The sequence below is a fragment of the Pezoporus occidentalis genome, unplaced genomic scaffold, assembly GCF_034315485.1.
Source record: "Pezoporus occidentalis ecotype Australia unplaced genomic scaffold, CSIRO_AGI_Poc_V1 ctg56, whole genome shotgun sequence".
NCBI classification, from domain to species: domain Eukaryota; kingdom Metazoa; phylum Chordata; class Aves; order Psittaciformes; family Psittacidae; genus Pezoporus; species Pezoporus occidentalis.
Genome location: NW_026915899.1, coordinates 2,307,403 through 2,335,355, shown reverse-complemented (window position 1 = coordinate 2,335,355; position 27,953 = coordinate 2,307,403). Strand labels below are relative to the sequence as shown.

The following is a 27,953-nucleotide window of genomic DNA, read 5'->3' as shown; positions in this document are numbered from 1 at the left end:
GGGACGGGGCTGAGGCTCTGGGCGGCGGCGGGGGCCCGAGCCGGCGGATGTTGGATGAGGGCGGGCGGGCAGCCCGGCGGGTGGATGGATTGTGCGGCAGCGCTCTGCCCGGCACCGCTGCCCGCTGAGCACCGGAGATGCTGCGGCTGTCCGCCGCCGCCTGCGTGTCCTGGGCCGCGCTGCTCTGCGCCCTGGCGCCGGCGGGCGGCGGGGAGCTGCGGCCGCCCCGCGCCGTGCCGCTCCTCCACCTGCCCCCGGGGGCCGCGGGGCGCCGCGCCGCTGCCGCGGAGCCGCCGGCGCTGCCTCCCGCCGGGCGCCTGAGGGCGGTGGGGGCCGCCCTGCGCCGCGCTCCGTCCGCCGGGGCCCGCGGAGCCGCCGTCGGGTGGGACCCGCCGCCGCGGGAGGAGGGCGGCGGGCGGCGGGCGCGGAGCATCAACAGCCCCCCGCAGTTCCAGCTGCCCAGCTACCAGGTCTCAATCCCTGAGAACGAGCCGGCCGGCACGGCCGTCATCGTGCTGCGGGCCCAGGACCCCGACGAGGGGGAAGCCGGCCGCCTGGCGTACTCCATGGAGGCGCTCTTCGACGAGCGCTCCAACGACTACTTCTCCATCGACGCCGAGACCGGCAGCGTGGTCACCGCCCGCAGCCTGGACCGGGAGACGAAGGACACCCACGTGCTGAAGGTGACCGCCTCCGACCACGGCTCCCCGCGCCGCCGCTCGGCCACCACCTACCTGACGGTGACAGTGAGCGACACCAACGACCACGAGCCGGTTTTTGAGCAGCCTGAGTACCGGGAGAGCATCCGGGAGAACCTGGAGGTGGGTTACGAGGTGCTGACCATCCGCGCCACCGATGGTGACGCCCCTGCCAATGCCAACATGCTTTACCGCCTGCTGGAGCCGGGAGCTGGTGATGGGGTCTTTGAGATTGACCCGCGCTCTGGGGTGGTGAGGACTCGAGCCCTCGTGGACCGCGAGGAGGTCTCTGAGTACCATCTGGTGGTGGAAGCCAATGACCAGGGCAAGGATCCTGGACCACGGAGCGCCACAGCTACGGTGCACATCACTGTGGAGGATGAGAACGACAACTACCCCCAGTTCAGTGAGAAGCGCTACCTGGTCCAGGTGCCAGAGGATGCCCCGGTGAACAGCCAGATACTGCAGGTGCAGGCCACAGATAGGGACCGAGGCAGCAATGCCCAGGTGCACTACAGCATTGTGAGCGGCAACCTGAAAGGCCAGTTCTACATCCACTCTTTCTCCGGTGCCATTGACCTGATCAACCCTCTGGATTATGAGACTATTCGGGAGTACACGCTCCGGATCAAAGCCCAGGATGGGGGCAGGCCTCCCTTGATCAACTCCAGTGGCATGGTGTCGGTACAGGTCGTGGATGTGAATGACAATGCCCCCATCTTTGTGAGCACTCCCTTCCAGGCCACGGTGCTGGAGAACGTTCCTTTGGGCTACTCAGTGCTGCACATTCAGGCTGTGGATGCTGACTCAGGGGAGAACGCTCGCCTGGAATACAAACTTGTAGAGATGGCACCGTCCACCGGCGGTGCCCCCATAGCAAGTGACTCTGGGTTCCCTTTTCAGATCAACAACAGCACAGGGTGGATCACGGTGGCTGCAGAGCTGGACCGAGAGACTGTGGAGAACTATCACTTTGGGGTGGAGGCCAGGGACCATGGTGTGCCGGTCATGACCTCCTCAGCCAGCGTGTCCATCACTGTCCTGGATGTGAATGACAACAACCCCACCTTCACAGAGAAGGTGTATCACCTCAGACTAAATGAGGATGCGGCTGTGGGCAGCAGCGTCCTGACCCTGACAGCAGTGGACAGGGATGTTAACAGTGTAGTGACTTACCAGATCACTAGTGGCAACACCAGGAACCGTTTTGCCATCACCAGTCAGAGTGGAGGGGGACTGATCACACTGGCCTTGCCGCTGGATTACAAGCAGGAAAGGCAGTATGTGCTCACAGTCACTGCCTCTGATGGCACTCGCTTTGACACTGTCCAGGTCTTCATCAATGTCACAGATGCAAACACTCACCGCCCAGTTTTCCAGAGCTCCCACTACACAGTGAGCGTCAGTGAGGACAAGCCCATTGGCACCTCCATTGTCACCATAAGTGCCACTGATGAAGACACAGGGGAGAATGCAAGAATCACTTACATTTTGGATGATAACATCCCCCAGTTCCGCATCGACCCTGACACAGGCACCATCACCACCCTGATGGAGCTGGACTATGAGGACCAGGCCTCCTACACGTTGGCCATTACAGCCCATGACAATGGCATCCCCCAGAAGTCAGACACCACCTATGTCGAGATCCTCATCCTGGATGCCAATGACAATGCACCCCGCTTCCTGCGTGACCGCTACCAGGGCTCTGTGTTTGAGGATGTGCCTCTCTCCACCAGTGTCCTGCAGCTGTCTGCCACAGACCGTGACTCGGGCCTCAATGGCCGTCTCCTCTACACGTTCCAAGGTGGTGACGATGGAGATGGGGACTTCTACATCGAACCCACTTCTGGAGTGATACGCACACTGCGTAAGCTGGACCGTGAGAACGTGGCTGTCTACAGCCTGCGGGCCTTTGCTGTGGACAGGGGCAGCCCACCGCTGAAAGCCTCTGTGGATATTCAGGTGACTGTGCTGGACATCAATGACAACCCCCCTGTCTTTGAGAAGGATGAATTTGACATCTTTGTGGAAGAGAACAGTCCTGTGGGCTCTATTGTGGCACGGATCAGTGCAGCTGACCCTGATGAGGGGACCAATGCGCAGATCATGTACCAGATCGTAGAGGGGAATATCCCTGAGGTCTTCCAACTAGACTTGCTCAATGGAGACCTCACGGCCCTCATGGACTTGGATTATGAGAGCCGGACAGAGTATGTGATCGTGGTGCAGGCCACTTCTGCCCCTCTTGTGAGTCGGGCAACAGTGCACATCCGCCTCCTGGACCAGAATGATAACCCACCTGTGCTGCAGGACTTCCAGATCCTCTTCAATAACTACGTGACAAACAAGTCCAACAGCTTCCCCTCTGGTGTAATTGGCAAGATCCCAGCTCATGATCCTGATGTGTCTGATAGCCTGGCCTACACTTTTGTGCAAGGCAATGAATTAAACTTACTCCTTTTGGACTCTGCCACTGGGGAACTCAAACTCAGTCGTGATCTGGACAACAACAGACCCCTGGAAGCACTCATGAAAGTGTCAGTCTCAGGTAAGCAAGTTTTTGAGGTTCATAAAGTGTCATTCTGCCTGTTTGAACAGTATGGGGGCATGGGCAGAAATAGCCCATGTGCAGGTTAGTGTGCAGCTTTCGTTTTCCTGAAGCAGCAGCTTATCTCTGAAATTTTGGGAGAGGAACCACAGCAATGCATCAAGTCCATGTGCTGTGGATTGAAGTGGTGTTTTGAAGTTGTTTAGTAAACGTGGATCACAAGGGTAAATAAATACGAGTATGCATGGGGGGTATATACGCCCTCAGCTGAGGTGGTAACTCAGCTGAAGCTTTTCTGATGTGGTTGCAGAAGGGTAATAAATGATGTGACTTGCCAAGATGTAGGGAATGCATGTGTATCTGTAATGCCATCTGTAATGCTGTATTCCCTCCCTTTTCTTTTTTCCTCTTAGGAAAAACCAAAACAAAACGGTTGAGATTTGGTATCTCTGCTTTTTTAGCAACAAAACATGTTTATTCCCTTCTGCATACTGGGAGGCTTGGCTGGTAGAGTCTCAGACCGCTTCTCCACTGGTGTGGCCTGGGTGGATGTGATGCTGGTGGAGCTGTGCTTTTTTGCATTGCTGGCATGTGCTCCTGTGGGGAATGGCAGCTCTGAAAGCAGTGAGTTACAGCTGTGTAACAGCTGTGCAATGTGGCTGGCTGCACTGGAGTTGCTTTAGTAGTGTTAGGGACAGGTACTGGCCAAACGCTGCCCCAAAATCAGTGCTGTTGCAGAGAGGGAGAGGAGGAGAGAGGCAGGGTTACTTTACCATTAACTGCCTCTGAGAATTCACGTCTGTGTGTGTGTGAAGACTGATGTCATACAATGTATACTTCTTTATGAGCGCATACATGCTCTTGGGATATCATTCTTTTTCTGCTCAGTTGCTTGTTTACTATGGAATTGCTTTTATGCCTCTAATTGTGGCATCAATCATGCAGTGAGTAATTTCCTCTGCAGATGCCAGTCTATAAGTTTACTGTGGACCTGATCCCGTACTTTTGTTGACTTTCAAAGGTTTAACCAGATCCGTTCCTCACTGCCTCCCTCTGCAACCTAAAACTGATTTTTGTATTCTTTTAGCAAAAAAATATAATCAAAAGTACCAGGTACATAAAATGACACTTTGGGAGATGCTGGTTTTTAGATGGTTGTATTAAAAATGAATAATCAAGCTGTGATATAATCCTGGCAGCACTTGGTTTACTGTACATAGTCATGGTGTGCAGCACTGGGGGAGAGAGACATGCTCTCCTGTGTGTTTGCAGGCTTGAGGTCCTTTTTGCTTCAGGAAAATGAAAGTGGTATTAACAGAGTTGACTGATTTTACTGCGATGCGTGGCCTGATAAGCTGCTTCTGGTTCTCCCAAAATGCTGGTGGGGGGCAGCTAATATGGTAAAGTAGCTCATAAATGCCGTTTCCGTGTCCTGTGGGGACTTGCAGAAATAACAGGCAGTTGGCTTGTGACCTTAAAGAAAAACATTTGGATTAAGGTGCAGGTGATTGCATGGTCACTGTCTGTCTGAACCAGTAGCTCTTTATCTGGTAGCAGAAGAAGATAAGAACTCATATTGGAGCATGAAGCTTGGAAAAGTTGTTAGACTAGATGAGGAGTGTATTCAGAGCAGAGAAATAGGTGACTATTCCTTTCTCACCCTAATGATTGATGCAGTTCAAGTGGGTGAAATCTCAGGCAGGAAAGAAGACCTGTTTTCTTAAGTAGCAGGAGTTTGATCATTCCAGCATCCTTTTCATGTTGGTGAAGGTGTGAACTTCGAAACTCTGTTGTGATGTTGATCAAAACTCTATCTGCTGCGAGCCTTGAGATATTTGAGATATTAAAGTTTTTTGTGGATAGGATTTTAAAACAACTTTGACAAGCACTGAACTCCATTTGATGTCGTTCATTTGGACAAGTTTACTTGTAAATTGAAAAGGCAAAGTTTGGCAGTATGTGAATAGCCCAGGACCCTCACCTGACTGCTTTCTCTGGTTTATCTGATACAACCTTTAAAAAAAGGTGGAGAAGAAGCTCAAGACAGAAGTACTCCACAGGGTTATCTCGAAGTGTTGTGAAATACCTGCAAATCATCTGCTAAAATGACCTGCCAGTTAACTGTCTGCAGAGTAGCCATTAACCTCTCAACCCAGACAAACACCAAGTCCTGCCCTGCTTACAGCTACTCTTCGGGTCGGTGTGTGTGTGTGTGTGTGTGTGTGTGTGTGTGGATTAGAGCTCTTTATGAACTTGGGAATTTGGTCTATATACAAGTCGGAAGTAACACTGCTGCTATAAAAATCTCAGTTCCACCCAGTGACGTGTTGTGCTGTGGGGGCACGTGAGTGTGAATGATGCTAGTGAAGGGCTGTGCTACTCAGTTGAATTACTTTGAGACAATGATACTTGGCATTCTTTCATTTGACTTGGGCACTATTCAAATAAGCAAAGTAATTTTGGCCTTCTGCATATAGACAAACTTTAAGAATCAAGAAATAAGCAGGTGGGATTGATTGGTTTTGTAAAACCTGAGAACAGTACGTTCGACATCTAGAACTTGTCCCAGTGGCATCAGCGTCATTGGGAGCCATGTGGGACAGTGGGAAGCTCTGGGCAGGCTCGGTACCTGCCCTGCTTTCCCCCAGTACCTGCCTGGCTGTGCCCCCTCAGCCCCTCAGGAGCAGACCCAAGTGGAGGAGGAGGAATGTGGGTGGTGTGCGTATTAGCATTCTGCTTTGCATTGGGAAGGAGCTTTTGAAGTCAAGTCTCTTTTGAAGTGAATCTCTCTGGGTAACCCCTCTGCCCATACCTGTCGTGCAGGGCCATCTGAGTGAACAAACTGGACCCTTTTTGGATGAAACTAATCCAGGTGTGCTCCAGGGGCTCCTTAAAAAGACATGTTCTTTCATGTGGAGCCTTTTCCACATTGTGTTGTTAGGTTTATGTTGTAACAACTGGGGTGAAATCTGGACCCTGCTGAAATCCTGCCCTGGCTTTCCAGGGGGGTAGGATCTTACTCTGAGCTTTTGAAACAGATGGTCAAAAGTAGATGAGTCTACATAAATATATGACTTAAATTGACCTCCAAAAACATTGTGTTGTTTCACAATAGCCTTAGGTTTATGTTGTAACATTACTGGGGTGGTGCTAGCCTCAACTTTGCACAAGTTTGCCTGGGTATCACATTGCAAACGCTGCTGACACCTGCTTGGCTGTGCTGCCACAAGTAGTCCCACTTATCATCCGCGACAGCTCAATGGTGTACAATAGATGTGTGTGCAAACTCCTCTGGGAACCCAGCCTAATTCAGCAGCACAGACAAAACCCAACCGGACTGGATGCTACAGCTTTTGAGTGCTCCAGATAAATGTAAAACACCATTCATTATACAACATACAATACACAATTTTGGGAAGGTAGTGTTCCTCACACAGGGAGGTATAGGCACCCAAGTTTTTGAGGGCATGCAGTGTCAGGTATCTTTTACATGTCTTTGGCTTTTAATCTCCAGTAGCATTCAATGAGGTTACTGACTACCAGCAAGTACAAATTAAGACTGAGCTCATTTGTGTTGCAATAAGCTTTTGGGATTTTTACTCAAGGCTTGGTAAAGGATCTTCATTATTATTGTAATTTAAAAGTCATTATGTTAATGATCCTGGATCTCCAGCTCTTCTCCATACAAATGTAACCGAAGGTGCAATACTTTGGTTTAGCCCTTCTGATAAAGGTAAGGGCACAGGTGAGGTTCAAGGCATTGCCGGGTTACTTGTGTTTGTGAACACTGGCAATTAAAAGGAAAAAAGAAACTGGAGGGAAAAGTTGTCTCTGTAAGCATAGGGGCACCTTTGGGTGTAGAGGATGCACGGGGTGGCTGCTCAGGATGCAGGCCCAGTGCCTTGTCAGCATCAGGATGGACCCTGACCTCCTGCCCCTGCCTTCAGGGAATGGGGTGGATGGGGCTGCTGGGGCCTTGTGAGTTTTCCCCAGGGAAAATGGTTCTTTTAGGAGTGATGCCTCAGGCTGGCTTGCTTTCAGGGTCAATGAGGAGCAGTTATCACCCACACTGCTCTCTATAGCCCCCTTCCCAGGTAAACACTCCCTCAGGCGGCTTTGGTGGGATCCCTGTGGGTTGTGCAGTCAGGAGGTGATGGAAGTGGATGGGTGGAGGTCTCTCCTTCCCTCTCTCCTGGTGGGAGGTATCTCGGGTGTGTTGTGTAGCTGCAGGGCTTTTTCATGTTGGTGTTCCCAGGGACCTTGGGAGCTTGCACTTCATGCATGCATCCTGCACTAAGGTGAGGGATGAGAAGACAGTGGCTCAGAGTCTGCAGGGACCAAGCAGAAAAAGATGAAGGACCTCAATTAGAACTAATGCATGACACCAGGAGCTGCAAAACTTGGTGTCTGAAGTGGGGCTGAAGTGAAGGATGATTAATAATGGTTAGTAGCAGTGGGTTTGAGCATTTACATTTACTTTCCTAAAATAGCAAATCACGAGTAGTGACTTGCTTTTTTTTTGACGTGACTTTGAGTAGTGACTTGCTTTTTTTTTGACGTAATTTTAAAGTTAGGGTAGCTCCTGGATCTGCTGTGTCTACCTAAACCCTTTATTTCTTCCATACGGGTTCTATATGCTGATCTCTTTGTAGGTGAGGTGCATTTCAGATATGCATCCCTCCAGCTTGCAGGAATGTGACTTTCCCTTTTCAACTGTCTGATCTGCTGCAGCTGATAAAAAGCTGTGGCTGCCTTGTTGCTTTCCTATGGGCTTCCTTCCTCTTCATCCCTGGATTTCATAGGGGTGGTGTATTTTTGTTTCAAATGACAGGAAAGCATTTATGGCTATGAGAGGAAAAAATTTAGTGGAAGGCTGACTGACAAAGTAACTTTGTACTGAGATAAAAGGTATCTCTCTCCTGCATGTAAATAAATAGGATAGGGAGTTACCTGCAGCTTAAGCGACTGTAAATAAGCAGTTTCTTTGCTAAAACGGTGGTCCCTAGTAATAAAAAGAGAAAAGGTAAATGTTTACTGCAACACACTTTAAAAAGTAAGTATCTCAGATAAAGCTATTCTGTCCATCAAATTCTTTCAGAAAATGCTGCTGTGCAACACAGCTATCACTAAAAATGTTTATGTCTCCCCATTTCTGTCTCTGTACAGTGCAGGCTGTATGTTCCTGGTTTTTGTTACAGGTTTTAGCAATATACCTTAGTATGTCTTGATGGTTGAAGCATATATGCAGATGGAACTTCTTAACCTCCTTCCACAAAGTGAAACTTGGAACCATAAATATTATAGGTCATAACTGGTTGCCAGAGGAAAAAACCCAAGTATATATCAAAGTCCTACATAACCCTGACTCAGCAGCACTGTTTAAAAACATGTTGCTGGGTATGAGAAGTGGCTGACTGAGGCAGCAGGGGGTTTGGCTGGTTTTGTACACACTTTGCTTCATGTACCAATCAGTTTATTTTTTTATCGCCTTAATGTTGATGCTTTTCTCAGTGATTTCCAGAAAAGGAGATTTTAGGATAACAAAGAGAAGGTGTAAGAAGTATGAGACTGAAGATGTGAGAGGGAGAAAGTGTACTGGTGGGATTACTTGGAAAACTTTTTTCCCCTATTTTCAAATTGTTTGCGAATAGGCAGTAGTTGCAATAACCATTTTAAATTGGATTATTAGTAGTTTTATATGTTTATTATTACTTTTTAAGCCTCAGGGTGTATTAATGAATTAGTTTTCTTGGTGTGTTCCCTTGCGATTTGCTTCCCTTGTAGAAGTCATGGAAGAGCGCTTATGTCCGACTTGCACTTGTGGGTTGGGAAGAATCCTCTTTTGTTGTGTTGTTCTAGTCACACCTTTCCTGGCAGTTCAGAACTGGTTTAGGGCTGGGGCTGAGGAGACTGCTGCAAACTTTAAGATACAGAGTAAACACTGAATTGTTGTCCGGGGTAATGGCAAAAGAACCCTTTGTTTAGAATACGGAAGCAGTTTTCTAGGTTTGGATGTCAGGATGATAGTAAACCTGCAGTGGAAGCAGTAGAGGGGAAAGGAGGTGTTGTGAAGCACTGGGATTTTATGCTCTGTTATCTCCAACATCCCAAGTGCTACCTGAGGAAGTGGCTGGCTGCTGATAAAACATATAATTTTACATGGCTCATTGAATGGTCCGTTTTCCTTCAGGTGTATACTTAATATCTTGAAACTCCCTTTCATTGTTGACTCCTATCTTGGAGCTGAACGGATTTTCTCAGGCATCTCATGACTGATGGAAATAATGCTGGGGTTTAAAGTATGACATTATGTGAAGGTGGGTACTGTGCTCACCCCGTCTCTGATAGGGTGCTTCCTGGTGAGACCCTTAGCAGATGCTTGGATGGGAATCCCGGCATCCACACATTTCCACTGGTCTGGTTGGAGCATGGCCCTGGTGTCTCCCAGCATCTTCAAGGAAGGGCTGGAGACACTCATCTGTGGTCTCCTGCCTCCTCCTCTGGGTTTCTGCCAGACACCCCTGCAGGAGATGGGCTGACTCCAGAGTTTTGGCTGGCTGGGTGCTCAGGGTTCATGGGTTCAGGGGCATGTGATAGCAGGTAACACCTATGACGGTGTTTACAGTTCAGCCAGATGTGTAACTGCTGCACACACTAGCATAGCTGAGCTCACTTTCATCTGGTTATTTTGGGTACAAACAGCAGTGACTGCACCGTAGCATGGGTTCAGCTTGCGATTTCATGGGGCCCTTTGCTTCCCTTGCAGGTCAGGTGAGGCTGATAGAAAGACTCTGGTAATAGGGCTGCTCTAGAAGTCTGGAGCAGAATTACTTTCTGGGCAAGAAACAAGCAAATGTGAAGCAGAAACCTCTTCTAATCCTATGTGCTACAAATACCCTTTCAATATTTATCAGCTTAGGCAACTCTAGCTGTAACGCTCATGCATGGAGGATGAGTAAGGGGAGGATCGAATATCAGACACAAGATCTGTGCTCTCCATCCCTTCTCCCTCTCTTTTATAAACCCTCTTGATTTTGAGAACCAGTTGACTGGGACAGACTCTCTACGTTTGAGTGGTTGAGATAACAACACAACTTACCTGCTTACCTCAGTATTGCCTGATTTACAGGATTTGGGCAACTGGCTCTCTTGGCTTCCTTTGGCATTCTGACTTGTGTTTCCAAAAATACCTGTGGAGAGTCCTTAGGAAATGCAGGAGGGTTAGAAGAGCTGAGGATACTCAGATCAGATGTAATGAACCTTTCTGGCAGTCTTCCAAGTTGCAGTTTTTCTGTCCTGGTTTCCATGGGAATGGTGTTGGTTTTAGGTAAAATAGTACTCCAAGTGCTCTGACATCTACTTTGTCATTTAAGAAACAAGTATGACAGTGCTGTCTTTTGTGAATGACAGGCCTTTTTGTCTGCTCCTGTAAAGAGTATTTGGCCAAAAGATTGCATAAGTCAGAGTACAGAAAAAGTTGATGATGGGCTTGGTTCTTCAAAGCCTTGTTCACAGAAGTTGTCCGCTTGAAAGAAAGAACATCTAGGACCTGATTTAATTCAGTTTTGCCACTTTGTGTTTCTGTGACAAGTGACAGTTTTATTATCCCACTAACACCCGCAGTGCAGCTCTTGTTTCAGTGTTGAAAAACACTGAACTATTTATGGATGCAACACAAGTTTCCAAAGGGGCCAGGATGTAATCATGGAAGATTTTGAAATCTGCCATTGAGTGATCTCTTGTTTGTTTGGCGAGATTTGCCTAACACCTTTTTTTTGTTAGACACTTTGAGATTCCATTGCAATGCTTTGATTTTGTTGGACTGAAACAGCATTTTTGAAGGTACAGCTTGGCTCTTATGGACAGATTTGTATCGCCTACCATCATCTGCCCAAGAAATGTGGTATCTCTTCAAAGGTGGTCAGGAAGGTTGCAGCCATGATTGGTTGATAGGCAGGAGGGCTGTGGCTGGAGATGCCCATCTCACCCCCTGATTAAAGAGGGAAAATAAGTGCCTCATTTGGACTAATTGCCTTGCTGTTAAGTGGCTAAAGTTCAGTGGGATGAACCCACCCTCAATGTTTTGCACCAGGACAAAAGGGTTTGTTTTCTTTGTAAGGATGATAGTGCTTATTTCTGTTACAGCAAACTGCCTGTAGTAACAGGCTTAGCAGAGTAGATGGAAAGGACGGGGGAGGTTATAATTTGCGAACAGGAAAATGTTTTGCCATGAATAATGTGAAGAAAGACTTTAAATGTTGTCAAGAGCTTGAGTGAATGAAGGGGGAAAGTATGCTTTTATGGGTATTTGGCATTCAACAAAGAAAGAATATTTTAAAATACTTCAGAAAGATGATCTTCACACTTGGAAGAAAAGCAGGATTTGCTGGAGAGAAAGGAAAACTTTTGGACTTTGTTTCAACAAGTCGTTAATTCTGCTAAGCTGTAACCACCTTCGTATTTATCCCAGTGTTTACACTTGCCAAGCACTAAAAAAGCAAGTAAATGAAATGGTAAACCTGTAATAAATCCTCAGGGGACCACATAATAAACATAGACAGGTTATGCTTATCAAATACAAAGGCAAGTAATCTGTTTTCAACACCACTGCTGAATGTGTGATAGATGCTGCATTCCAGTGGGTCTCCAGCACTTTTGAATATGGCACATCTGGTCAAAATATTTCATTGCTTTTTGAAGGAGGGAGAAGGAGAAGCCATCATTAACAAACACGGTCAGCATGGCACCCCCTGCCTGCTGCAGAGTCTGTGGGCTAGATCCAGTTTCAGGGAGAAGCAAAAGCATCTGGAGCCTAGCAAAAGGGGTACAGGAGGCACTGTGTAATCAGATTTGAGTTTCAGAGATGTGATGGCCAGCGCCTATAAGTCTGTCTTTGCAGTTAAATCCCAATGGGCTGTTAGGTTTGGAAGCACATGTGAAGTTGATTCTCTGTAGCTCCCATGCCACCAGAGTACACATCATGGGTACAAAGAGCTGCTTGATCTGTTGGGTTTATTGAATTGAATTCCAGTCACAGCACTTCCAGACTTTCCAGGAACCAGCCCAGCCCAGGTCCTCATTTACTTGTGTCTTTGCAGCAATGTTCATGCTGGGCCTATTTCTAAAGGAGACCCTTTAACATCCAAGCTGTGATTTTTAGTTTTTAAATTTATTTATTTATTTAGTTGTCTGAATTCAGTTTTAAGTCATATAAAGGATGTCGCACATTAGTGCATCACTTTGTTTTAGCAGTGCGTGATGCCAGCCTCCAGACACAGCTCAGCGTGTCCAGGAAGAGGCGTTTGGCACCTTTCACAGCTTAGGTCCAGTAGATCACTTATTATCTAACCATCAAATACCACAGTGCCTCACTTTTAGGTGCCTGTTCCCTGCAGCAGTATCCTGTTTTAGGCAGTTAAGTGTCCTATAAAGTGGGTGTACTTGAAATACCATCCTGCTACAGCTTGGGCACTTCACTCAGCATAGCGATCAGGACACTTAGCAAGGGCAGAGATGGGCTGGCCTCCAGCCCTTGATCTCAAAGCTCTTACTGTGCTATACATTAAAGAGGAGCCAAATAAGGTACAGAAGCCATTGTGTGACTCACGTTTCTCTCTTTGGTAAGTGCCATAAGCTACAGGGTCTTGCTCACACTTGTAGGGTGATGGAGAAGAGGCTTTCTGGCTCATGCTCATGCATGTGGGTACCTCTGCTTCAGTTGAGCAGTGGTGTGGGCAGTCCGGCTTTGACCCTCAGCTGCTGGATTTTGTTTAGGCCGTAATAAAAGCTGGATCATGATCTGTTCAGGCCATGTCAGGACTAGGTCAGTTCTGGCTGTAGCCAGGGACTCAGCTGTTCCCACCTAGTAACTCAAAGGTAAAATAAACAAGAATCATAAAGCTTTCCAGGGAGTACTTTCCTACTGATCAGAGCTGATTTGTTTGTCTTTTGGCTTTAACTATTTGTAAATGTATTTTGCTTTTAAGTAGAGTAGTTCCCAAATGGGCAAAAGTGTCAGTTATGGAAGGATTCATGGGCTCAGACTTAAATAACACTGCTAAATATCCAGAGTTCAGCCCATCTTCACCTACTGTTTAATCCTCTTTCTCACTGCAGTTTGCTGTGATGATAGACTTGCTAGTAATTATCGACGTGTTGTTGCTCGTCGCTTGGATCCTGTGGCTTTTCCCGCAATGTGCTCGCTGACGCTACAGCTCACCAACATTGTCCTGACACATGCAGGAAAGGTCTCCTGGCAGCAATGACTGAACTGTCCCATTGGTTGACTCGGTTTCCCTTCTCACGGGGTGTATTTCTGATGTGGCCTCCTTTTACTGACATGGTGTAATTTAGCAATGTGTGCTCTCTCTGTGTGATGAGTTCTCCGTCTGGCAGATAATTGCCTGCTAGTTTAAATCCCGTCTTAACTATAGTTTCTTGAGATCACGAAATCTGCTGCTGCCTTCTGGTTGGTTTTGCAGGGCTGTTTGCAAAAGGATTTGTTATGAGCTAAAGCACTGTGGGCAAATCAATGTGAGTTTTTTTGGAATGTTAGGCAAGACAGATTAACTTTTAGGTCCTGCTTACTAAGCTACCCAGTGTTATTCTGTATTGAGCCTGGCCACCTAACATTTGGGTTTGTTGACCGAGCTGCTGGCAGCAGGCACTGGTTGTTTGCATGGATTATGCAAAGTGGGCACATTTTTAGGACATGGTGGACACTGAAAGCTTGTTGCACAAAACATACTGGTGCTCCTCTTTCCTCCTTATCTTTGCCTCCTCCTCTATCCCTTCACGCTCACTGGATCTGCTTGCCGTGTGCTGTTGTGCAGCAAGGCGCCGCATCTGCAGAGTCTGCCTGCTGCAAGTTTGTACAGGGCTGTGCGCAGCAGAGACCTCTGCTTTTGTAATACCTGCTGTAAATAATTAGGGAAAGCGCCAGACACCGACTGACCGACTGCCCCAGGAGATGGCCAGATACAGATGGCGGCACTGGGGATGGCCCCAGGCCTGGCTGATGGTGTGTCCAGCAGGCGCTGGGAGCTGGCTGGTGGTGTGGCAGCATCTTTTCTCACTGCCTTCTGTCTTGCCTTTGGGGAGGCAGGGCAGGTTCCTCATCCACCCCTCACCCTCTTCTGACCATGATGCTGTTACTTGCTGTTAGGTGGGTGCCTTGGCCCAAGGCGATGGGCAGGGTCCATCCCCTCAAGGGGTGCCCCATGAGATGCTTCCACTGTACTAGTGATAGCCATCGCATCGCCCATGTAGCCCTTGCGCTCCCACTGGCTGTTGTGGGGTTGGGACTTCAGCAGTGTTGGCTGCTGGGTGCAGCTTCCAGAGGTTTTGCAGCCACGATGCTTTGCCCCTCTCCTTGCACAGGGCCTTGGAGACCACAGCTTGAGGTGGTGACAATCCCACAGAGGTTTTGCTGCCTGGCACAGGCAGACATGGGATGTCCATGGCCAACCCCGGGTCACAGGGCATGCTGCATGCAGAATGTCAGTGGTTGTTGTCATTGCAGTCTGTGGGAGCAACACCTGTACCCATGAACGGGGAATCTGGCCCAGTCTGGGTGTAGATGGTGACTATGTTTTTGTCCTATCCCTGTGTCAAGTTGCAATCACCTCTACTGCCTGGTTCCATTGTGCCTCAGCTCCCTTGTGGCTCAGCAGTGTCTGAGACTTCATTCAGCTTGAAGGGGCTGTAAATAAGAGATTCTGATTTACTACCAACAGCATTGATGGACATGACCAGTTACTGGCAATAAACTCAGGTGAGAATGGAGAGATAAATACATTTTCTGTATTCTATGCAGTGAACTTCTTTGTTTTGTATGAATTAATTTATGAACTTTGTATGTCCCTTGCCAGTGGTTGGGGATTTCTTAAGCAGAAATGACTGCTTAGCATGGGTCAGACTGTGCTGAGCTGAGGTGCTGAGCTGATCAAATCAAATTCTTCATGGCACCAGTGGCAGTTGAGCATCCATCCCTTTTCTTTTGTTCTTGGGAGAAAAGTCCTCAGGAAGAGGCTGTTTTGCCTGCTCTGAGGTGTTGTCAGTGAGTCTCTGGGTTTTTGCTCTGCTTGTCCTTGATCAGACTTTAGCTACAGAAGTTCCCACTGTTCTTTTCAAGGCCTAAAGGCAAAGTGAAGCGACAGCTTTAGTTAACTTGAAAGCTTTCTCAGACTAGAAAGTGTCCCATGGGGTAAACAACTTTACTCACAGTCTACACATCCCATACTGATCATACAGGACGGCGTTTTTTTGTCTTAGTGCTGCATGAATTTGGAATATTGTGCATTTTCAGGTATTTAAATGAAGCTATAAAAATGATTAATGCTAAGAAAAGACTAATTAAGTTTTATTCCTGTGCTGAAAATGAATTTTAAAGAAATCATTCTGAGATTTCAGCAGTTGTGAAATTCAGTGTTGTTCTTCACACTGTAGAGCCTTTGTGCTTACTGCTGTAGTCATATTACATGACATTGCCTAACACTCTGCAAGGCGTATTCTTGGCTCATTCACCAGGTAAGGCTCCCTCAGGGTCACTGAATCCCTCCATGTACCCAGCAGAGAGCTCAGTGTGAGGATTTTACAGCCATGCATCTGCATTTGCATTTCCAGTGCTTTTTCCTTCTTGTGGCAGTTTTCCCTTTTACGACACGGTGATTATTAAAAGCAGGGTTCTCACTGGTTTTGTCACCAGAATCATCCCTCCCTGCTTCCCACTGCCAGCAGTCAGTGCCTAATTTGCTGGTGGTCAGTCCTTGGGATGATTGTTTTGCCACTGAACACCCCCTCCATCCTCGTGGTGTGGTGGGAGATGGTGATGGGTATAAGCACCTTGTGGAGGTCCTGGAGGGGTTGAGGTGCAGCTTGCAGCTGAGATCTGGTCCTCTAGCAAATGAGATGCTGATCCATTAGAGCTTCAGGGTAATTTAATCACTTTTGGACAGCACAATAGTTAATAATCCCACACTAAGGAGCAGCTACTGCTTCTGGTCCTTGTTAGACATCTTAATTAATTTCTTTTCTATTTCTGTTCTTAGGCATTTTGTAGGATTTAATTTTCCCTCTGATAATTTATGAGACATGAAATCTCTCGGAACAGGTTAGCCTCCACGTGATGGTATTTCAGCACCTTTTTCATTTCCTTCAGTTGGATCATGTGTTGCTGCTTGCTTAGAGGCAGCTTTGCCACTTCCCAGAGGAAAGCAGTATATTGTTACCTGGGTGTGATGTGCCAGGGCCACGCTGTTCTCTCGCTGGAGAAGGGCACTCCACCTATTTACATAGTATTTAAAGTGCTTTGTGAATCCTGGCATGGAGAATTATTCAGTTTTCTGAAATTACACTGTTTGAGTGACGGCCTTTTCTTGTCCACCCACTGTCTGTGTGTTTGAGTTGGTTCAGGGCTTCCACTGCAGGGGTTTGCTAAGGGGGATGGGTTTATTAAAGATACTATGTGCTGTTGTACAAGGCACTGCGAATATTGCATCTCTGTACTATTCTGATAGTTCCTAGTCAATAAAAGTTAATATATATTGTAAAGAGAACAAGTTAGGGATGCTTTGTTTCACAGGAGGTATCACACTAGAAGATTGCATCTTTAGTATTGCAAAATGAAAACCAGAGGACTTTGATTGCTGCCTATCTCTCTGAAGTACTTGTGGAAAACAAGAGCAAGGCAGTTTAAAGGAAAGCCTGCATGTAAGCCAACTCAATAAATTTAGGTGTGATGTTCGAAGACAGTTTGAAGCCTTTAGGGAAGCAGATTTCTGGAACAACATCTCTGTGAAGGGGTCCAAAGAAGTGCAGCTGGGTTGAAGGGGAAGCTTGGTAAATTAGTGAACACTTGCTAGTTTAATACTAGTATATATATACAACTTGCTTCCTTGAGAAGCTTCCTTGAGTAGGAAATTGAACTTGGTGGTGGGAAAATTCTTTCCTGTTGCCTTTTTGCTGGAGAAACTAAAGAAGCATATTAAAAAATCGTAAATGCAGCTTAGCCCTTTGAACTGACTGAGCTTGTGTAAGTTGTGATAACAGCATTGCTATCTTCTTCTAAACTTGGTGTCAAAAGATAAAGAATCCACAAGGCAGCGTGGTTCAACAGGTAAATGAATGGGGCTGGAAGTTATTCACAAATGTCACAGGCTGCAAGTTGCAGCAAATCTGAGCCAATCTTGCTTCTGGCTGTTACAGTCCTTCCCTTCCCAGCACCTGTATGACCTTGTGTGGGGCTGTTTCTATGTGCCAAGTTACTAAAAAGCCAGCCTGCCATTAAAAAAAAACAGACTTCAGGTTTAGCATTAAGAAACAGGTCAGTCCATCAGGTGAGTACCAGAGACCGTGCAAGGGAGAATGGAAGTTGATAAAAAGCCAAACCACCCATAAAAAACAAGCAAACAAAAAAGTTCTGAGTGTGAAGAAACAGTTCAATGCAGTAAGAGTGGCAGTGCAGGGGAGAGGGACAGTGGCAGCCGCCCCTTAGATTACCTTAGGGCTGCTGTGCATTTGCAACCAAAGCCTAGAGAAATATTTGCCTTTTGCCCCTTCTAGAAGGTAAAAATCCTCTGGAAAGCCCTTTCAACATATGAAAATGGTGTGCTCTCCCTCCCTTAGGCCTGTGTGACCACGCTGACTCAAAGTAAGGGGAGATTTGCTCCAGTGCTCTGTGCGCTGTACTCTGCACCTAACCCACGTGGGCTCACCACTCTCTCGTGTGGGTACAAAACTCCCAGCTTTCATTTGTATGAAGTTCTGCCACCCAGAAATCCTGCAGCTTGAACCTACCACAGATTTTGTGGCGCAAAATGCAGCTGCATTTTGCTACCATCAAAACCGTAGGAGATGGAGTAAACGTGTTTAAAAACACCTGCCTTGGAAACACACAGCACAAGAAAATACTGTAATAACTGAATGCAAAAATAAACAGCTGAGTAATTTTAGTTCTTTGTTCCCTGTAGATTGCTGCATTTCTAGGTTTGTTAATTAAATAACACATTTTGTTAAAAAAAATAAGAAATTCTCTGTCAGTAAGGATTTTTCATTGAGAAAGTGTGTGTATTTATAAGCTCTGGCTTAGCCCTTTGAATTATCCTAGGCACTACTGTAACTGATAAGTGAATGCTGATAACCCTGTTAATATTTCAAGGACTCTTTGCAACTATAGGGGAGCAGTCAGTAACTATCACATTCCTTTGCATTGCAGGACAGGTTTTCTTATTTGCTATCTTAATACTGTTGTATACATACAGCGTTTTTTGGGGCTCAGATCACCTTGTCTCACAGCAGGTCCTTGGCATGCAGCCTCATGAACTCTTTAAGATGCTTTTTATTTGCAGCATCTGGGCTCATTGCCCGCCCTGGTGTGGCTGGGATTTGGATTGCAAATTCCTGACCCGAACAAAGAGGAGGAATAGAAAAGGCTGGTCTCTGGCCCCTCACACACTTTAGGAAACCTTGCTGGCTTCAGAGGATTTTACTCATAACTGGCTACACTTAAAGAGAGAAAAACAGCTTGTATCTTTGCAAAGATGGGTGCAGCCTCGCCAGTAGGTATGTTGCTAGAGGAGGGAAAAGTAGCTCTGGAGAGGCTGCTGGGATTTTAGGCACTATCATATCTAGAGCCACCTTGAGTCTTGTCCACACTTGTTTCTCTCTGGTAGAGGAAAGCTGTATGGAGAGAACTGGATGGAGACAATCTACGTGTACAGGATGTGTCCACATGCATTCCCTTGCTGCACTCATCAGCTGCACCCAAAGGCCCTACAGTCTGAGAAGCAGCTTGCTGTAATTGCTTTCACGAGACAGTATCAACTGGGTAGGATTTGGCCTGTACTGGCTTGTGTTTGGTGAGGAGCAGGGGAGATGAGTCAAACTAAACAGGGTGACTCATCAGAATCAGGCTTCTGTGATGCTTTGTGTGTGTAAAGTGCTCAGGGTTGGGAAACGGGCTGTCACGGTACTCAAATCATTCTCTCTCTTTGGTTTGCTGCTCCTCAGAGCCATTGGAGAAGACCCATGTCAGCCCTAGTCAGAGCAGAGGTGACTGTGCATGGCTGAAACCCAGTCACTCAGTGGCTCCAGGCAGGGACAGTCATGTTACTGCGAGCAGCTGCTGAGACTAAACTTGTGTCCTTCATCATCCTTCCTTGTCTCCATCATCAAAGGTGACCAAAAAATCTGAAACCTCTCATTTGTCTGGAAACCTGCATGGAGGACTTTGCACAATAGGTAGCACTGGGCTAAGCAGCCTGTAATTGTTCAGCATTTTAGTCTAGAAAGTGTAGCAGCTGCTTCCCCAATGTCAGGCTTCTGTAGTGTGACAAGGAGAGCTGCTTTCATGTCTCTTGAACTGTGTTTTGATTTGACACTGTCATGGTTTAACCCCAGCCGGCAGCTCAGCCCCACACAGCCACTCAGTTACCCCCACCTCAGTGGGATGGGGAGAGAATCAGAAGGGTAAAAGTGAGAAAACTCATGGGTTGAGGTAAAGGCAGTTTAACAGGTAAAGCAAGAGCTGCACAAACAAAGCAAAACCAGGAATTCATTCACCACTTTCCATGGGCAGGCAGGTGTTCAGTCATCTGCAGGGCTCCATCACATGTAATAGTTACTTGGGCAGACAAAGACTGTCACTCCGAATGTCCTTCCTTTCCTTCTTCCCCACCTTTACATGCTGAGCATGACTCCATATGGTGTGGGATATCCTTGGGGTCAGTTGGGCTCAGCTGTCCCGGCTGTGTCCCCTCCCAGCTCCTTGTGCACCCACAGCCTGCTTGCTGGTGGGGTGGTGTGAGGGGCAGGAAAGGCCTTGGCTCCGTGTAAGCACTGCTCAGCATTAGCTAAAACACCCCTGTGTTATCAGCACTGTTTCCAGCACAAATCCAGACCATAGCCCCATACTAGCTACTGTGGAGAAAATTAACTCTACCCCAGCTTTGGCTGAGGCACCAGCATAGACACCATCTTCCCTTTGACTCTTCTCTTGGGTATCCTTGTGTTAAAGATACTCACTGCACGCTGGTACCTCCACTTCTCTTGTGGCATAAAGTCACAGGTCTTGGTCTTCATGGCCCCTTTATGGGGCCAGGTGAAGGCAGGGAGAGCATGGCCAGATGGACACCAGGATTACCCTGCCCCTCGCCCTGGGATCTATCAGGAAAACTCCAGTGGGGGATGCTTTCCTCCTGCACAAGAAGCCCTGCTGAAGAGGTGAGCGGGAGGGGGTCTCAGCTGTGAAGCACTGGGAGGAGAGCCTGGTTTGATCCGAGATGAGAGCTCCCGAGAGCTGGTGTGGTGACTGGGAGCTGCTGAGGGCTGTGCTGGGTGGGAAGGAGCCCCGGGGCTCCCTCACACCAACCTCTGCAGACAGGAACAGCCTCTCATAAATACATTGTCTTGGCTATAATTTGCACAGAACCAACCTCTGGGAAAAGCTGGTGCTCGCCGGAGAAGTTTTCTGGGTGTATCCTGTGAGGTACAACACACCCTTTTTGGATGTGTTTGTTAGTCAAAAAGCACGCCGGCTTCCTGCTGTTTCAGGAGGAGCGGGTCTGAAAGAGGCAGGTAAATGGTGAAAGAGGATCTGCTGGCACCGCTCACTCTAGGGCTCAGAGGCTACACAGGAACTGGGGTTTAGCTGGGCTGCCTGATTCAGTGCCATGTGTAGGTAATTAAGGTATATCCTCCAGTTAGCCTAAGTGTCCCTTTTATTGATGTGTGAGATCAATGAGCCCAACTGCCATACAGATAGCAGAAAATAGTCTGGATGATTCTACCCACTGGTTTGCATGCTGAAGTAATTTAAAGTTAGAAAAGACCTGCCCTGCTAATGTTTACAGAGGCTCATTAAGCAAGGCAGGGATGCTCGCCTGTCCCGGAGGCTAAATGGCAGAGCCTGGCTGGGCCAGCACCACTCGCTCTGCTCCAGCCCATCCCGGCATGGCCAGGATCCATCCCTGCAAGCGAGCCAGCTTGGCAAGGCACTGCCGCACTGGCCAAAAATAGCACCAGGTCCAGCACTGACACTGCTGCAGGTGATTGTGTGTGGCGCCTTGCTTTATTTACGACCATTAGCATCACCTCTCAGACCTGCTAAATTATGAGGCCAAAGGGATGTCTAAGCTAATATCGCCACTCTAGCTCTGCCTAGTAACACACATAAAGGAAAGAGAATGAGAAACAGGACAAGTACAGACTGGTCCTTCCCTTCTTGCACTGTCCCAGCTTCGGGCAGGCAGATGTTTAACGGCTTCTGGGGCTACAGGCTTCCCCTGGATCATGGTGTTGACTTGCATTAGGGCGAGTCAGTGCCACAGCCCATGGCTCTCTCATCTCTCAATTTGTTTAATCCCTCTCTGAGGTTTCTGCTTTCCCCAATACCTGATCACAGTCCCCACCATTCAGATGCACATACTTGCAAAAATTGTCTTGTGTTAAAACATGTTGCCTGATTATTTCACCATGTGACCTTTGGTTTTTGTATTGTGAGGAACAGGGATTATTTGTCCTTTGTTTCCCTTCTTGTGTTTTTATATTTCCTTGTCATACCTCCCCTTAGCCATCTGTCTTCCCATCTTACAAGTAGTGCTCCTAGTCTCGTAATGTACTGTGAAGATGATGTCTCCAGATGTGCCTCACTGGCCGAGGAGAGTGTAAATGAAAGCATCCTGCTGTAAATGGGTGTATTTATGCCCAAACCACTTCCAGGAAAGGGCAAGTTACAGATGTAGTGACTGTCTCCAGTGTTCTCAGATGCCTTGAGCTTCATTTTCTTCTGTAAAATTTGTAATGTGTTTATATCATTCTTTAAAAATCAAAACTTGCAAAGCTTTGGCCATGGTATGGTCAATGTATGCCACCAGTGGTATGGCTCCACTGGTGGTTGCTGGCTACTGCCTAAAAAGCAGTGGGGTGCCCTGTCTAGCTTTTTGTTATTCTCTTTGCTCATCCCTCTCTCTGTGGTGTTTTGGATACAGCTAATACCCATTTCAGTACACAAATAGCAGCTATATGGCCTCCCCACTCATGTTAGAGCAAAGCTTAGTCATATATTTCAGAGAAGAATAAAGAACCAGGTGCAGCAAATGTATTTTTACATTTTTATTTGTATTTGCTGGCAGCCTTTTAGCCTGCACATTGCCAACAGTAAGGCAAGCAGGAGAGCTGTGCTCTCCTCCCCACGCTACAGATGATGCAGGGTAGCCGTGACCTGGGCTGAGTTTCTTGTCAAAATTAAGATGTTTGTCCCTGTTTGACTTTTGATTCCGCTTGGGCTGGTCTGCAGGTAATTACTGGCTGTGGAAACAGCTGGGAGAAGGGGAGGGTGGGAGGTACCCATGGCTGCAGGGTCTCTGCTCACCTTAAGTCAGTGTGTGCGTATCACACTGCTGAGCTGACCCTGTGATGGGAGCAGGGACTATCCTGGGGCTTTCATCCCTAGGTGAAGAGCTTGACTCAAGCTCAACATTTCACCCCTTTTGCCAGTGTATTAATTTGTTTATTATATATATGGATACTTTTGCTATTATAACCACATTATTTGTGAGTACATCTTAACCTGATACTTTAATTCCTATATGAATTACCTTTGAATCGCTAGGAAAAAGCCCTGTATTTTCCTTTGACAATTAATGTTGCCTTCCTGGTTGGGATTTTGCTTTGAGGTGGCATAGGTACAGCTGCCTGGTTTCTCAGACCCCTCGCAGAGGCCTTTGTGGCAGAAAGACCAAGGTGAGTGTACATGGGCAATTTTTTCTTTACAAGAGCTCTAAAATCAGAATGCAGTGAATTTCTTCAGTAAGCCAAAATCAATTGAGGAAAGAAGATTTGTGTAGGCTTCAAGAAAAGATCAAAGCAGTGAGAATGTTACCTTGACAGCACACAGGGCTTTGGGATCCTTATGGTGCTCTTGATGGGGGCCTTTTCACCAGCCCATCAGAGAACAGTTTTGCCCAAAGTGAGAGGTTGGAGCTTACCTCGAGGCTAATGATGTAGGATGCATATTACGTTTAGGTGTTAGGTTTAAATTTGTCTCTATTTACAGGTTTAAAAAAAGGCAAAAAATGAAAACCAGAAAATCTTAAGCAACATTGTTCAAAGGACTTCAAAAGGAAAGTGTTTGCTGTTTTTCTTGTGTTTATGTTTGTAGAGCATAGGGTCTTGGTCTTGGTCCCATTTTGGATTATAAATCACTATAATAAGAAGAAAAAAGCCAGCAACTCTGCTTTGCTTTGCATACAAGTATGATAGAGTATTTGATTTATTTCCTTTTTTAAAGTTTTCTATATATGTTTTTGCCTCCACTTTTAGTAGGTGGGACTTAACCAGAATCTTATGGTGGTGTCTTGGTCACAGGTGATTGAGCAGGGAATTATTAGCCCAGCATAAGAGCTAACACGAGGATTACTGGAAAGTTCCTGCCTGTGTCAGTTTAAGTGAACTGTGTTACTGCAAAAGCCATGGAGAGTTCAAATTGCTTGAGATCGTGCCAAAGGGCTGTCAGTGGTCTTTTGTTAGATGCTGACCACCTCAGGCAGAGCTCACAAAGGCGGCCTATTTTGTTTAAACTGAGCAGTGCTAGCTCTGTGCTTCAGAGTTACAGCTACATCAGTGACTGGGATATTAACACCGATTATCAGTGTCTCTCCAAAAGCCTACAGGAGGAGCCTGAAGCTGTGCTGAGGTCTTCCCAGCTTTGATGGGAGCTTACCGTAAAGCTCCTATAGTCTTCTGGGCTGCCTCCATCTTTACCTGAATCATAAAACTTGGTTTGGACCAAATGCTGCTGCCTGAGCCCTTCATATGGCTGGCACCTGGGTCAATGCAGCTTCTGGAGACATGGTCTAGTGTGAGGCATCTCTGCCCATGGCAGGGGGGTTGGAACTAGATGATCTTAAGGTCCTTTCAAACCCAAATCACTCTATGATGCTATGATTCTATGATTAGTGCTGAGCTGGACATCTCTGCTGACACTGGGCCCTGCCAGATTGATGCACTGTTGAAACAGAAGAATACACTGGGCCCTGGACAGTCGCCTCTTTTTTATATTAATTGAGCCATGTCTTTAGCTTTAGCCTGGGAGGTGTTGCCTTCTGGGCTGATGTTTTCCATCACTCTCAGCAGATCAGTGGGGCTGTGCCTGACTTTCTGCACCTGTGCCTCCATTGACTTTGATGGATGTACAAGTTTGTCACTGTTCAAGCTGCTCGCAGTATCCATCCTGGAGGACTAGACAAGGACCAGCCTTTGTCTTAGCTGAGAGACAATGTCATCTATGTACAGCAGCTATAGATAGCCCAGGGCTGAATATATGCACACATAGCTCTGCTGCCCTCAGAGCAAGAGGCTGCCTTTCAGGAAAGGAATTTGTCTCTCATAATGGAGCAGAGAGCAGCATTGCCAGTCCTGCCCTGCCAGAATGTCCCAGAGGTCTCACTGAAGGTCCTTTTTGCTCAGTCTAAGGGGCTGTGGATACACAGCCTTAGCTGGGTGTTGTGTTTTGATGTGGGATCTTGCTGCCTGTCCCTTTACTGATGGAATTTTTCTTACAAAGCTTATTTTCATTAGCCAAATGTATAGGCATCCATAAACATCATACAAAAATTCCTCAGATCCCTTGGCTGAACACTTCAGAGCGTAGTTTCTTTTCCTCTGATGATAGCATGGCACAGACACAATTATTACCAGTTACTTGGTGGCTTATATACTCAGAGGGGTCTATAAATATCCTTATATTGCAGCATGTTTCATGTTTACTGTGTGTCTGTATGTGACCATATCCCAGTATATCACTGCAGCTATTTTTGAGTCAAAATACTAAGATCCACTATTCTTCCAGTATTTGTGAGTAGTGGGAGTAGCATGAGACAAGATCTTGTATTAGTCTGACCTTTTCAATGGCTTACTGAAGCAGCAGATCCTAGTAAGAGTCATAGGCGCAGATATACAGGTTTATGTAGATTCTTCCCAAGGTGTTTCCCCAAGCCCTTTGTTTGTTGTGTATTTTATTGTAGCATCTCTTTGTCTTGTAACATACATGCTACTCCTGTCAAGTCAAAGGCAATCCTGCAGGAATATATTCTACTCAGGCACGTCTTACATAAAATTACCTCCTTTTAACTATTGTGTATTGTATAGCGCACATTGTTATTGTAGAACACTGAAACCCTCTTTTCTGTGTGCATGCCTACATGTGTGAAGAGCACCGCAGCGGTAGAAGTGAACAGTTCTTGCAACACGTTGTTACAGCTGCCAGCCGCAGATGGAGGTGGTTGGTTGAGTGTGTGTATAGCCTTTCCATCCCTCAGATTCAATAGCAACAGCTGCTGGGGCTTTTGTGCCTGCTACGATTGCAAAACCATTCTCTGCCTGTTTCTTCCCGTGCTGATCTGCCGCCCCTGCAGCAGGCTGGGTAGCGAGACCATTTGTACAGGGTGAGGCTCCACACTCCTCATTTTGAGCTCCGGCATCTGCTGCTGGTTTACTGTGAGCTGTTTTAACCTGTGTTGGTTTATTTCCCAGTGAAAGTAGCGATGGGTCGGGAATCAGAGCAGAAAATGAGCTGGCTGGAAGCTGGGTGCTTGCAAATCCTCACTGAAAGGGAAAACGGGGTGGCCACATGGCTGCAAACCATCCCGCGGGAATTCAGAGCCCATATGGGGCTCTGCTGTTGTGCCTCTGAACTGACACTGGGTTGCAACTGCGCTGTGAATATTGAAGAATCTCTTTTATTGAATTCCCCATGAGGTAATTCTTACAGAATAACGTCAAATCACTGGTGAAAGGAAACCCCTCTATTTGCTTATTCTAGAGAGAGACAGCAGTATAGTACAAGAATGCTCTTAAATATGAGTTGCAAGAAGTGGTTGCATTTGATTTTGTTGGTGGAGATGTAGCAGAGATGTAACAGGTAAAAACTGATACATGTTAAAGGATCTTTAGTTTGGATTGAAATAAAGTGCAAATCTGGAGAGGGCACCTCATGTTCTCCTTATCTGTCCCCATACAATGCATCTTTACCGTTTTGCAAACTCCCAAGGTCCAAAAAGGATAGACCCCAGAACGTCCATGTTTTACACAGTTGATGCTTATGGCAGATTTTGTTTTCCATTTTCTCTCTATTGTTTTTTCCCTTTACAGCAGCACTCTTTTGGCCAGCAATAATGCAAGATTACCAGTTGTTTTGAAAAGCTGATGTTTGCCAAAATGGTAACCTCATAGATTATCTTCTTGTCAGTAAGGCTTTAACCACAATTTTGGCAGAGCCTTGAAACATGCCCTTTCTCAGGAAAGAGTTGTCTGGGCTAGAGGAGCATTGGCATTAAAAAGAGGTTGTCATAGTGATTGAAACCTCCTCATAGACATTCCTTAGGAAGAGTAGGCTGCAAGTTGTAGTCCCTTTTTTAAGTAAGGGACCCTTTAAATTGAAGAGCCTATTTCATTGTCTAAATGCAGATTTCTGTCACTTGTGAAACAATAGGACTCTGGAGTGCTGTTTGTGTATCAATGCTTCTTTTAATTACTTTCTACAAGAAATGACTCAATGGGAATTAAGTTCCCATTTCTTGCTGTTGCAAGGCACCAGGGTTTTTTTAAGTCTAAACCAGGATCACAGCTTGGTTCCCTACATTAATAGGAAAAGATTTGAGGAAGACACTCAAACCAAGCCCTGAATGACTGGCTCTGAGCAGGCTTGAAAAGCACAGCCTGGGAAATCCTTCCCTGTGGAAGTTTGGTCTTTTGCCTGATGAGACCTTAAGCAAGGTGAGGACTTTGCTGTTTTCTCCCAGGCAGGCAGATTCATACAGTGTATGACCACTGTATTTGGGTCTGGGCAGAGAAAGTGAACATGAACACACCATTTTTATACTAAATCTAGAAATATGGCATTTAATCAGGATGGGTTTTATATAGAGATGTAATTATTTGTTTGAATTACTGCTAGAGCTGTGTTACATTTCTGTTTACCAAAATGAGATGAGAAGGCATGTGTTTCTAAGATAGGGGCTTCACTATATAAACTGAAGTGACATATATGCTAGGTAATCTGAGAAAAGATTGTTAAAGAATTAAGATAGCAATAAACTAGGACAAGGGCTGAGGTTGTAGAAGCCTCCTGGCAATTATATCTTAAAATGCTTGGATTCTCTGGATGTGCCTTATTCCATACACCTTTCAGTTCTTTCATAACACATGCACACGCAAGGAATATTAATTAGATGAAAACTAAACTTGTGGCGAGTGCAGACCCATCTGTTGGAAACCCGTTTTTTACCTGGCTGCCCAACAAGAAAGGTCTAATCCTGAGATATTTGGAGACGATGGCAGAATGAGAGGTGTTGATGTGAGCTGCACTGGATTTCAATGCCTACTCCTGCAACAAAATTAACCCCAAATTCCAATCCTGTTTGGATTAAAGGAAGAGACAAAGAAAGAGACCTTTGGGAAGATCTTGTTATTTCTGGAAGTACCCAAAGCCCCCCTGGGAACAGGGCCTAATGAGAACCTATTATTGTTTTTATTGTTCTCTCTGAAGTCAAAGGGACTTCTGCAATTGACTTGAAAGGAGCAGGACCTGGGAGCCATTTATTTTACTTTCATCGGTTGTGTGAGAGTTCATCAGTTCCAAAATAGTGGAATAGTGACTCTGGGGCTTGTGGATATGGGAAAATCCATCTGAGCGAGAAACAGGAGCT

The 27,953-nt window shown here is 46.5% G+C and overlaps 1 protein-coding gene across 7 annotated transcripts in view; it reads left to right on the top strand.

Annotated features, from left to right (window-relative positions):
- Positions 1–363: 363 nt before the first annotated feature.
- Positions 364–27,953, top strand: part of CELSR1 (cadherin EGF LAG seven-pass G-type receptor 1) — a 164,860-nt gene continuing 137,270 nt past the window's right edge. For 4 of the 7 annotated variants that reach the window (XM_062638343.1, XM_062638344.1, XM_062638342.1 and 1 more), the window contains exon 1: positions 426–3,249. In XM_062638343.1, the coding sequence (XP_062494327.1) occupies positions 567–3,249 (2,683 nt within the window). In that variant the 5' untranslated portion in view covers positions 426–566. Of the gene's footprint in view, positions 3,250–27,953 lie in introns of all 7 variants that reach the window. The other 3 variants (XM_062638350.1, XM_062638347.1, XM_062638346.1) reach the window with 2 other exon arrangements.